Source organism: Mustela nigripes, chromosome 8 (genome assembly GCF_022355385.1).
Source record: "Mustela nigripes isolate SB6536 chromosome 8, MUSNIG.SB6536, whole genome shotgun sequence".
Lineage (NCBI taxonomy): Eukaryota > Metazoa > Chordata > Mammalia > Carnivora > Mustelidae > Mustela > Mustela nigripes.
In genome coordinates, this window is record NC_081564.1 from 64,973,750 (window position 1) to 64,986,906 (window position 13,157).

At 38.7% G+C, this 13,157-nt stretch overlaps 1 protein-coding gene across 7 annotated transcripts in view; it reads right to left on the bottom strand.

The window, feature by feature from the left end:
• Positions 1-7,554: 7,554 nt before the first annotated feature.
• The window catches only part of PIAS2 (protein inhibitor of activated STAT 2), a 90,790-nt gene continuing 85,187 nt past the window's right edge, over positions 7,555-13,157 (bottom strand). For 4 of the 7 annotated variants that reach the window (XM_059409595.1, XM_059409599.1, XM_059409593.1 and 1 more), the window contains one exon: positions 7,555-11,406. In XM_059409595.1, coding sequence (XP_059265578.1) covers positions 11,224-11,406 — 183 coding nt within the window. In that variant the 3' untranslated portion in view covers positions 7,555-11,223. Of the gene's footprint in view, positions 11,441-13,157 lie in introns of all 7 variants that reach the window. The other 3 variants (XM_059409594.1, XM_059409597.1, XM_059409596.1) reach the window with 3 other exon arrangements.

Consider the following 13,157-nt stretch of genomic DNA (forward strand, 5'->3'; position numbering starts at 1 on the left):
CCAATTCCTTGAAATACATAAACTACCAAAATTCACACAAGGAGAAATAAGTGATCTGGATAAGCCTATATCTACCAAAGAAACGAAGTTGATCATATTTAGCTTCCAAAACAGAAAACACCACAATGTTTGAATTCTACCAAACATTTAAGTATGAAATGATACAATTTCTCTATAAACTCTTCCAAAAAAACAGAAGCAGAGGGAGTACTTCTTAACTAATTCAATGAGGCCAGCATCACCCTAATGCCAAAACTGGGCATTACAAGAAAACTACAGACCAGTATCTCTCATGAACACAGCTGCAAAAATCTCCACAAAATATTAGCAAATCATATGTATAAGAATTATACATGATGACTGAGTGCAATTTATTGAGGTATGCAAGGCTGTCTCAACACTGAAAAATCAATTAACATAATCCATCACATCACAAAAAGAAAAACACATGATCGCATCCATAGATACAGACAAAGCATTTCGCTAAATCCAAGACCCATTCATGATAAAAATGCTCAGCAAACTAGGAAGAGAGAAGAACTTCCTGAACTTGATAAAGAACACTGACTAAAAACATACAGTTAACATCATACTTAGTGAAGAGAAATTCAATCTTTCCACTAAGATCAGGAACAAGGCAATGATGTCACCTCTTACACTCTTGATTCGTATTGTACTGGAAGTCCTAGTTAATGCATTAAGACAGTAAGAGCTGTATAGATTAGAAAGGAAGAAATACAACTGTCATTGTTTGCAGATGACATGACCATGTAGAAAATCCAAAATAATGGACAAGAAACCTCCTGGAACTAGTAAGTGATTAAGGAAGGTTGACGGATGAGGATAAAGTCAACTGATTTCTTATACAGCAATAATGAATAATTGGAATTTAAAATAAAAATACAGTACCATAACACCAAAGGAAAACAAATAAATATTTAGGTATACACTTAACAAATTATGTATAAAATCTATTTAAAGAAAAAACTGCAAAACCCTGATGAAAGAAATCAAAGAAGATAAATAAATGTATAGCTATTTCATGTGTATGGGTATGAATACTTAATACTGTTAAGATGTCAAGATTTTAAGATGTCAAGATGTTTTCTTCAACATAATCTATTCATATAACGATTCATATAAATCCCAATAAGTTATTTTGTAGATATTGAGAAACTGATTCTAAAGCTTATAGACAGAGGCAGAAGACCCAGAATAACCAACACAATATTGAAGAACAAAGACAGACACTACCCGACTTTCAAGTCCTAATATAAATCTACAGTACCCAAGACAGTGTGGTATTGGCAAAAGAATAGGCAAATAGACCAACAGAAGAGAATAAGGAGCCTAGATGCAGACCCACGCAAATACAGTCAACTGATCTCTGGCAAAGGAGTAAAGGCAATTCAATGGAGAAAGGAAAATCTTTCAATAAATGGTACTAGAACAGACATCCACATGGAAAAAAAAAAAAAAATCTAGGCAGAAGCCTTATACCCTTCACAAAAGTTAACTCAAAATGAATCACAGACCTAAATGTGAAATGCAAGGTATAAAACTCATAGAAGGTAACATAGGAGAAAATCTAGGTGATGTTGGGCTGAGCAATGACTTTTATATACAACACAAAAATGACAATTCATGAAAGAAAAAAAAAACTGCTACACTGGACTTCATTAAAATGAAAATTTAAATTTTAGAATTAAAAACTTCTGCTCTGCAAAAGACACTGTAAAGAGAAAAGATAAGACTCAGACTCAGAAAGACATTTGCAAAACATATATTTGATAAAGGACTGGTTTCCAAAACCAAAAACTCTTAAAATTCAGTAATAAGAAAATGAACTACCCAACTAAAAAATGGGCAAAGGATCTGAACGGACATCTCATCAGAGAAGATGTACAGATGGCAAATAAGCATATGAAATGATACTTAACATCACAAATCACTAGGGAATTGGGAATTAAAACAATGAGATCCTGCTATATAGCTATTAAAATGGCTAAAATTCAAAACACTGACAATGCCAAACACTGACAAAGACGTAGAAAGCATGGGAACTCAAATTTGCTGTAAGTGAAGTCATATGGCATTTGTCTTTCTGACTTATTTCACTTAGTGTAATATCTGCTAGGTCCATCCCTGTAGTTACAAATGGTAAGATACCACCATGTTATGGCTGCACAGAATTCCATTGTGTGTGTATATACACCGTCCATCTATAGAATGTATTCAATCTGAGGTCACTTGGGTTGCTTCTGTATCTTGGCTATTGCAAATAATGCTACAACGAAGATAGGGGTGCATATATCTTTTTTTGTGAATTTGTGTTTTCATTTTCTTCAGGTAAATACCCAGAAATGGAACTGCCGGATCCTTCGATCTCTTTTTAATTTTCTGAGGAACCTCTAAACTGTTTTCCATAGTGACTGCAATACACATTTCCACGGTGCACAAAAGCACCCTTTTCTCCACAGCCTAACACTTGTAATTTCTATCTCTGTTGACTTTGTACCTCCATTCTCATCTCCTTCCCACTTCTGGAACTGGCCACTCCACTTGGTTCTCAAAAACATAAAAGCAAAACCATCATATGAAAGCATTATACTCTCTGCTACCTAACGGGCCCAACGATGTCCATATCCATTTCTCATCTGCCTGATATGGAGCCCAACTTTCCCCTCTTGCTCAGGGACCTGATGTACCAACGATCGTGGCCAACCCCCACTATACTAACCACATTCACTTCTCCTCTCCTACAGTCTGCATCTCACTATCTAATTAGTATTGGAACATGAAACTCGAGATTTTTTTCCATCTTAAAAAAAGAAATTCCCTCCACTATACACATTTCTACTGTGAAAACCTCAGCCTTCGTCAGAGCCAGCTGAGTTGTCTGTATTGGCACACTTCATTTCTGTACTTGGCCACCCTTGTCCCACTGAAACCTAGATTTACCCTCATCGTTCCACTGAACTTGCTCTTGGTGCTATCACTAGATATGGCCAGGTTGAGAAAACCAAAGGAAGATACAGATTATCTGTATCTTATTCCAGGATGCATATGCACCCCCCACCCCCATTTTAATGGGCTTCGCCTTACAATCAATGCAACTGAAAACAATGGGTCATAGTTTAGGCTTTCTTCGTTTACACAAAGCTGTTGCAATCAGTCAGGTATAGATTTAATCAAATAGTGTTTCTAAAGTTGGTTCTTCTACTGGATACTTTTTACAGTATAGGAGCTTTTATAAACTCCACTGAAACTTTCTTCTTCTTGGAATGCTCTATTGTTTTGGACTCTGCTATCCCTCCTGATTTCCTTTCTACCTCGGGCGCTCCTTCTAGGTCTCTTTGCTGTGCTCCTTCTCTAGCTCTTCTCTCACTCATTGACTTCTCCAGGTTGAGGTCCTGCATTTTCATAGTTTCGATACTGCCCGTATGTGATAGGGTAAGCCTGTTGCTCATCTAACGGCATGTGGGCATGTCTTCCAGAGACTTCGGATGATCCCATTCTTATTCCAGTTCCGAAATAGACTCCAGTGACGACTTGGGTCAAGATGCTATTAGCCTTGGGAGACGGGCTGATAAATTAGAATTACCTCTACAGTTGTACTGTGTAACTCAGTGTGGCGTACCTGACCCAGATGAGTGGTCTTATGTATATAGATCACACAAATTTCCTGGGAGGAAAGAGGAGGCTGGGTCTGCAGGGGGCTTATTTAGGCTTTCAGGTTTAAATATAGTATCTGCTTATACATTATTATCCTCAGTGCACCCTGCCCTAAAACTCACCATTCCCAGTGCTTGTCCCTGTAAGATTCTAGAATCTAGGTCAGTGCACTCACTTTCTCCCAAACCCCAAGCATGTGTCACTTCTACCATCTGCCCCAAACATGTTTTCCTCTCTTGGTGAACGCCTGCTGCTCAGCTGGTAAATTATTTCCCCTTTCAGCACAAGTCAAATACAAACGGTTACCCACCACTTCTTCATTTACAAATATTTATTGAGCACCTAACATGCACCACATACCTTGTTAGGCTCTGGGATGCATGTGAAGTGAGATCACCCCTACCCTCACGGAGCTTACAATCTAGTAAGGGAAACAGACAATTCACAGTGAACCGACACATGAATAAACACAGGTTGTGACAAGTGCCATAGAGAAATATAAACAGTGGTATGATACAGGACAGTTAGGAAACAACTACTTTTTAGACAATGATCGTGGACAGCCCAAGGTGGTTAAAGGGGCGATTTGAAGCCTGCCTCGCCACTTACAAGCTGCAGGACCCCAGGAAAGTCACGCACCTTCTCGTGATCTGTTTCTACATTTACGAAATGGGAGTCAGACTCCACCAAGGCTGCCATCAACTCCTAATGATCGTGAGAACTGCTCAGGGCCTTTCACTTCTTTCTAAGGCCCTGCCGGATTTCTTGCACAAACGTGCAGCTATTCTGAACATCTTCAGTTCTCTTGACGAACGATCAACTGCCATGGTCCTACTCATAGGGAAACTTCTCTGGGATCAGTCAGTTGCCTTAGCTATGGGCTACTGTAGCACCCTCTACTTTACCTTTTACCGCTGCACTGTAATCTCCCTATTTCGCTCATCTTCCTTCTAGTGAATCACAACTTGGGTGAAGGTAGGGATTTACCTGCCCTGTGTTCTGAGTGCCCGACACAATGCCTGGCATGTGACACAGGACCTCATATTTGATGGCTGATACTTCTGTAAGCCAAAAGCAGCAGCAGAGAGGTGAAAGACATTCAGAAATGAGGGGGTTGATGGAGGAAGGTCCTGAAGATGACAGGAGATGAAAGTCAGAAGTCCATGGGGCTGAACTGGCCTTCGGGCCCACCTCATCCTCTGAGACTGGGATGAAGGAGAATGAAGATGGGCACATGTGGAGAGAAATCATACTGGCAAACTGAATCTTGAGTGCATTAGGAAGCAAGGTCATCTGCAGAGACAGATGTGGTCTGAAAAGGAGTAATGTCTGTAATAATCGACAAGAATGGGCAAAAGCAGCATGTGATGCCAAAGCAAAGGATGGATGGGTGACCCTGAAGGAAGGATGTGGGGATACTTTCAAGGCTGTAATAATGTAGGAGCAGTGTAAGGTGGACAGGAAGTACAGAGAAAATGCAAGGGGTGAAATACTGGTTGGGCGTTTCAGTGCAAAAAAGTATCGGAGGTAACCAAAAAATCTCACAAGCTAAGCTGCTGGATGGATGACCTGTCAAAACATTGAAGACCACAAAGTTAGAGATGGCAAGAAAGACTGTGAGTAAGGAAGCAAATTCAAGCACATGGTCAGGTTACTTGACAAGAGTATAAGTGGCTAACAGAACCTCACACGGGCTGCAAATGGGGCAGATTTTCATCAGAGGCCAGGGGAGGAATTACTTAGAAATTACAGTAGAGGAAGGGCAGCAACCACACACCTCTTAAGGTATGTGGAACGTGAATACAGCCCACACTGGTGAGAGGTGCAGGGCATGGCCAGGACTTGAGGTGACAAGGCAGTGAAGAGAAAAATCCAGAGAAAAGATGGGGAGGCAGCTAGCATGGTTTAGCAGGGAGAGTGGATGGGCAACTGGGAGGCAGTAGAAGATCTATAGAATGGAGACCAGTTAGAGTGAAAACAATGAAGGCAGGCCACACATATTCACAAGACTGCAAGAAAAACAAACATGAGTTTCAAAGGCCCTTCCCTTTTGAAATCTCTTGCTCAACATCGAACTGCTCATTGCCTCCCCAAATGACTAATGCCCATTTTAACTGCATCCTCTCTCTTTTAAAAAGATCCATTATCCTTGTTACCTAGGCTTGAGAAATGGACTCAGCCCTCACACCTCTATCTATCTATTCATGCCACCAAATCTGGAGTCTTCGTTTGAAATGCCTCCAGGGTCCACTCCTTCCTTATTTCAGAAATGGATCTAAAAATCAGTTTTTAGAATCTTAGGTCTAGATTCCCAGATAGCCTGATTAACGTCACTTCGATTTAGTCAGAGGGCTTTTGAGATAAGTCTGTTTCAGACTCCCAAGTCCACTGAGAAACTTACTTAAATCTGTTCCCTCATCTGTAAAATGAGGACCATACCACTTCCCTTTGTAGGGCAAGCATAAGGAATGAGACATTTTTGTAAGATTCTTAGCACAATACCTGGTAGTAGGTGAGAATCTTTGATTTTTGAAAAGCTGATTGGGAGCCCTTTGAAGCCTGGGACCAGATTTTTTATTCCACTGTATCCTACACACATTTCTAAGACATACTAAATATGTGAATAGTTCGATGAAGGCCAAAATAAGAGGCATATTCTATTTTAGAACACAACCCTCTTCTTCACTTAAGAGTTAGGCTTTGAGAACACAGAATGAAAAAGCTTTAAAAGCCATTCTGGAAATAAAAAGCAGTCTGGGAAATTATGTGTTATGTCAGTCAATAAAATAATACACCTTGAACATTTGTCATGGTAATCTGCTTTGGGAGAGGGTTTGTTTTTGCCACAGAGCTGCCCTTGGGACTCCAAGATACCACTGGAAACACGAAAGAATACCAAGTGAAATGAGCAAAGCTTGGCCCTGCTTTTGTTGATCAGCCTTACCACTCTTCTAGTTTGGGCTGGACTGCCTTTGGCTTAGGAGATCCCACTGGCTTTGGGGAGCTCAGAAAGCCCAAAATGGAGCCTATAAAAAGAGGAAAAAAAGAAAGCTGGCTACTAAGGGCTGGCCCTAGGTACAAATAGTTTAAAAAAAGAAAAAAAAGTGTGAGGCTTTAACTAAAAATAGAAAACATGGCCTGACAATGGGCTATTTTACAGGGCAAGTAAAACTGTGTGAAAAATTATCTGGATATCCTTAGGCAGGTGTATCTGCCACACGTCCAACAGATGTAGTTGAAACTGAGACACCCCAGGAAAATCTCTGCCAATTACTTCCTTATCAGCCCAGCTCACCAGGGTCAGAAAGGTAGAGTCGTACTTAGTATAAATGCCAGCAAAGAGGCCAATGAATGGTGCATATCCTTGGAAAATATGGCGAAAGAGTTTTTCTTTTATCATATGGAGTACAGATCAGTAATATCATGTGGAAAAGTGAGTCAAGAACCACAAAAGTGTTTGTTTCCCTGACCCAGAAATTCCATCTCTAGTAATTCATCCTAAGGAAATAACTTACACACAAAGACATTGGCTGTAATTTTATGAGATGCAATCTAAAACGTCCAGTGGGGAAAGGGGATACGCATCAGGGCACATCCAGATAATGGAATATCACGCAATGAATAAAAGTTGACAGTTTTTAATGACATGTAGACCGAGGGAAAAAAACCAAGACACAAATTATATTGAGAATGAATAAAGCTACGTCAAAATACGCACAAGTAGCAGAGAGACGGCAGGAAATATGTAAAAATATCAAAGTGCTTATTTTTCTTTATACTTTTCTGTATTGTCTAATTTTTCCTCAACGAGCATATATGACTGACATAAACAGAAAAAACAAAAACATGATTGAATCAGGCAAGCATTAAAGAAGAATGGGCACTTTCATAATAGCTTTATTTGTTTCTGCTAGGAGTTGGGAGTGTGGCTCCTAATAACAAAAAAAGGGGGGGGCGGGGCTTACAAACTGGTCATTCATTTGACAGGAGCATCAGACTCTTAAAAAAAAGCAGAGAAAGTCTTAAATTTTTTCCCACAAGTTTCACTATATTCATGTAGAACTGCAAACAGAAAAAAACGGTGAATCAAACCGAATTGTCAATCACTGACCTTACTGATGATATGCTCCCACAGCACATGGACCCAGGGCCACATAACACATCACACCCAAGTTTAAATGAAAAGAATTAGGAAAACAAGTGTTTACTTAGAAAAAAAAAAAAAGGGAAAATAGTTAACGCTTTTGTACCAACTGGGCGCTAAAGAGAAATAAAAAGCATACCCGAGAATTAAACTAATGTTTAATTTTTTGGTAAAAATCAAATTTACCTAAAAAGACAAAATGTGACTAATGAATACTTTATTAGCAAAAGGAAAACAATCTTGGTTACTAAATGACTAGTATCCAGGACTGGCCTGAAGGCAGAACGCCTGACAGGTTTAATGTCAAGAAGTCTTTGTTGAATACCATTTCACCTAAAATCCAAGTTTACTCCTCCTTCAAACTCTTTTAAGATTCTACCCTAGGGAAACTTACTTTATGTCAAGAGGCATGGCTCAACTTACTTAGACTTACAACTCTCCCCTAATCATAGTATTTTCATCCTAGCTTTCCTGAAGTACACTGTAAATGCCACATAACCTAAATTTACTGCTATTATTTCACTTGGGCTTATAATTATTCTATGGTTGGCATTCTAAGATGCCAAGTATTTTTACCTTCTGGTAAAGGCATTTACCTCCTTCTGGGCAGAAATGGAAATTAAAAATCCTAAAGTGGCTCATCTAAGGGTCAGAAAGTGAGTGAAGGTCAGCAGAGTTTAGCTGTGAAGCTATTTTCAGCACCAGTTACGTAGTAGTCGGGAGTCACCAAACCCAGGAAAGCTCTTAACATTTCTACATGCATAAGGATCAAAACCACAGGCTGCCTCAGTGTTTTAAGAGGAGACCAGTAGGTGCAGTCTACAGTATCCTTCCTTAAACAAGACCTCCACATAATCACTAGCAGGCTGACATCTATGTAACGGCTAAGACAACCTCCTCTTGAAACTGCATTACGCTGGGTTATGCAGAAATCTTGGCAAGTAAAATAAACTACTGAAAAAGTCAGGGTCTTGGGGAGAAGTATTTGGTGACCATCCTTTAAAAAAAAAGAAAAAAGAAAAAAAGATAACTCAATGATCATGCTGTTTTAAGGCAAAAGCATAAAGTACTCACCCTCAAGATGCATACATAAAAGCCCCAATTTTAAGATTACAGACTTAAAAGTATATTTTTAAAAATGTTAGTCACCTGTATAAATTATAATTTTATGTAATTTCAGTATAAAGCACCAAAAATGAACACTAAAACTGTTCACATAAAATCGTAGAAAAGAAACAAAACACAACTATAAAAGCACAGAGGTATCGGTTACAAGAACCAAGTAAATAATTTCTATGAATATATTTTCATTTAACCTTATAAAACTTCGTTGATTACGCTGGGGAGGGGGGAGTCCAAGAATCTAAAGGGTAACAAAATGGTAACAAATATACATCATTTATTTATTAACAAATTATATACCACACAAATCAGAGTTACGTTTTCTATCTGATTACAGAGTTAACAGAGATTGCATCTGTGTGTAGAGCAGCAACATAGAATCTTACGAGGAACAAATTCTCTACGTGGACCAAAGCCCTGTAACATGAACTAGAACTAAGAAGGTGAAACTGGCAATGACGATACAACTGCTGCAAGAAGATTCTGGTTTGTTTCCATGTTCTCAATAGTAAGCAGATCTCCAAAAGGAAGAATGCATTAAGTAAAGGGATGATGTAGCCAAAGGAGATGATGTAAAAAAAAAAAATCACATGAAATTAAATCAGGATAAAAGGAGCACAGAGCCATGAAAACTTGAGGGGTTTAAAAAAAACCACCCAAGCAGTGACAAGTCAGCTTCCTAGAGTTCCACCAACCCTGAAGTAATGCATTGTGTCCCTGATCTAACTGAACTCGATCTTTTTGGCTGGCACTTCAGTCTGAGAAATCAGTTAGATTAGTCATTTTTAAAAAGGGTTTTTTATTTTTAAGATAGATACAGTTAGGGAGAGAAAGATAAATATTAGAAAAGTATTAATTCCTTGAGAACTCAAAAATTTAGGGAGCCAAATGAAACAAAGGGAAATATAAAATGTGGATAGAAATGTTTCTCTAAGGGTAAAAGTCGGTCTCCTGGGGAATTGAAAATCAAGTCCACTCTGAATGAGTGGTTTTCAAAGTGGGCTGCGGGCCCATCCTCCCCAAAACCTCCTTATTTTATATTCACACACTTCTAACTTTGTGTGTCCTTTGTGGTTATTCCCTTCTTTAAAAAAAAAAAGGAACGGGAAATCCAATGCAGTCCCCATGCCTCGCCATGGTTTGTGTCTTCTAATTAAGTTTGAAAATCATCACTGGGACTGTACTGGTGAGAAATGTGTGACCAGAGTTCTAAATCACATTCGCTTTGTTAGTGTTATTAAAACATGAAAAGTTTCAACAAAGATTTGTATATTATTCTATAAAATAAAATGAGCAAAAGTAGTTCCTAGAAAGAGATTAAACTCTGTTAATCCCACATCCCCAAAATCTGTTCTTCTACTGCCTCAAAGCTCGCAATGTTCTTGGTCAGTGTGAGCAAGATTCCAATGAACATTCTAGCCACAGGTTACTCCAAAAACATCTCATTCGACATTCAATAGCTGCACAGAATTTCTTTCTCGGGAAGGCAAGCCCAATTTTGTAGAAATCTCTAGAATGAGAATGGACAATTACCAAAAATAACACGCATTACATCAGGGCAGAATATGCATAGTGTTCTTCAGCACAATCACTGAAATCAAGCAGCCGATTCCCAGAACTTCCCTTTGCAACTGCTAGCAAACAACATCAAAGTGTAAATGACAACCAGGGAAAAATAAGTAACACAAAGGCCATTTTTCTTTGATGTAATCAGGAAGAAAAGGGGAACTGCGGGAAGAAAAGTGGAGCCAAGCTCTGGCCACCTAGCAAGACTTCATTATTCGATGAAACAGAACAAATCTCCGTGGAAAGGACTCATTCAGCAAACATGACTTCCTTCCATGTATTTTTCCTTCACATCAGGTTAAACAAAAGTTGCCGTCATTTTAGAATCATTGATTACATCCTTTTTTAGTTAGAAAAAAAGTTTACTTGAATATTTACATAATTTTATTGCTGTTTATTACAACAAAAAAAATTTTAACCGATGTGTGTAGAATCCATCCAGTAACATAGGAAATCGAAATCCATCTCTGGAGAAGATACAGTTAGAGCTGAAATGTATCTGATGCTCAGAGTACAGCATGAGTAAGAAAAATCCTTGCATGTCATTTGGTTCTTGCTGCAGTCATCTGTGATCATCTCTCAGAAAGCAGAAGAATCCATTTGACGTTTCAATAAATATCAAAGTAATTGTTACTGAAAAAAATAGCTTCCATGGACCAGAGATCCAAGAAAGAACAGTTTCGATGAATGATTCCTAGAATCGAGTGAGTCCTCCTTTAGTCCAATGAGATGATGTCAGGAATGTTACTTCCACTGCTGGTTATGACCCCTGTCTCACTCCTGCTGCTGGAGGAACTAACATGAGTACTGCTTTCATGGGGGCTGGTGGTGGTGACAGACGTACTGCTTGCTGTTAGGGGTGAGGTGAGACTATCCAAAAACATAGGAGGACAGTACTGCTTGAAACAAACAATGATGCCGATGAGGAAGAGGCTACATTGATTTTAAATAAAGAGACTAGAAATTGTTAGATATGTACAAGTGATAGCCATATATTTAAATCCCCATAGGTTTAGAATTTCTCAAAACTTCGTATCTTTGGATAAAAGGTGGCATGAATTTAGTTATCTATTCTACTGTTTAGTGAGTGTGGCATATTTTTCATTTTCTCAAATCTATGAAAAATTTGTTGAGCAAGTATATAGATACAAGTATAAAAATGTCAACAACAATAAAATTATTTAATAGTAAATACTGGCCCCACAATTATGACTCATACTTAACCTCCGAAAGAATATGCTCACTAAATGTATTTCTACCAGGTTTAAATCACATCAAAAAGGCTAGCAAATACTTATTTCCAATGGTATTAAGCAAAAATGCCAATGCAAAATTCAATAATTCTATCAAAATTTACTATTAATCAGACTTTTCAGGAATAATGTTAAGATCAAGCAACTCAAGAGTCCAAGCCTCTGGACATGCATGAAATGATACCTGTGTAATCAGGATCACAGTGTTCATTCTGAAACAGAGACTACATGCTAGCTAACTACCACTATAGGATGTTCAGAACAAAGAAGTATCCCATATAACCTCAAAATTTTGGAATAAATCTTAAAAGAGATCTAATCTAATCTTCCTTGTGAGACTCGATACCCGCCCTCCGAGAATTTATATTTCAAGTTTCCTTACCATCTTGATCGCTGACCCCCATATTCAAATCCAAGTTTAATACTCTAATATTGCCCAAGAGAAGTAGAGAGACAGGAGCTAACAGTTTATTTTATGTCACCACAGAATATTTTCGGTGAGAAAAAACAGCACTGACTTTAGTGAGGTCCAAAATATACACGAGAAGCCCTAAAAGTCGGTCTTTAGATTAAAGGTATCAAAGATGATCAGTAAGGATATCCTATCAATATTACCAATTCTATAAATTTCTCAGCCTATCATTAGACTTAAATTAAATCGCCAAACAGGAATTTAAAACTGAAGCTGTTTCGACTACATGATCTTCCAAAAGATCTTAAAACAGCAATGACAGCCCCAGGCTTACGCTGCCAGTCAGTGGAAGAGCAGCAACTAAAATTCAGGCTGCTTTACCGAAAAAGGTAGTTTAGTGGCTAGGATGGGTAATGGTCTTGGTTCATCAATAAAATGAAAGTCATGCACAAAGAGATCAAAGGGATATTGGTGGGGGGGGGGGGGGGGGGATAGTTCTTAAAGAGCTTCTCAGAAGCTCTGAAGAGAGAATTGTAAGGCATTAAACTATTTTAAAATCAGATCAATTCTAATTTTCCACTAATATTGAGGGAACAACCTGGAAAAAAGCCCAGAAACTTGCATTTTATTTCTACTTCCTCTCAGGCTGTTTTTGACTGCCTGGTAATAAAAAGATCCTCTCTTGCTTATAAGACGAAGGCTAGACACCGCGTCCTGCTGTCAGTAGGCCCTGCGAATTCTTGCAACACTTGGGCTGCAGCCATTTCACCTCTAACTCTTTCTGTGTAACTGGCACATATCTACACAAAGATAACAGGGCTTAAGGGGGGCACCATGGAGATAAAGAATAAATCTAAGGATTCTTAGGAAAACTGAAGGCACCACCTCACCCTTCTACTGGCCTAACAAGTAAGTTAGCTGGACTGACACTAAGTATGCCAAACAACACTATGAAACCAAAACCCTCTGGTTCCAAGATCATTTT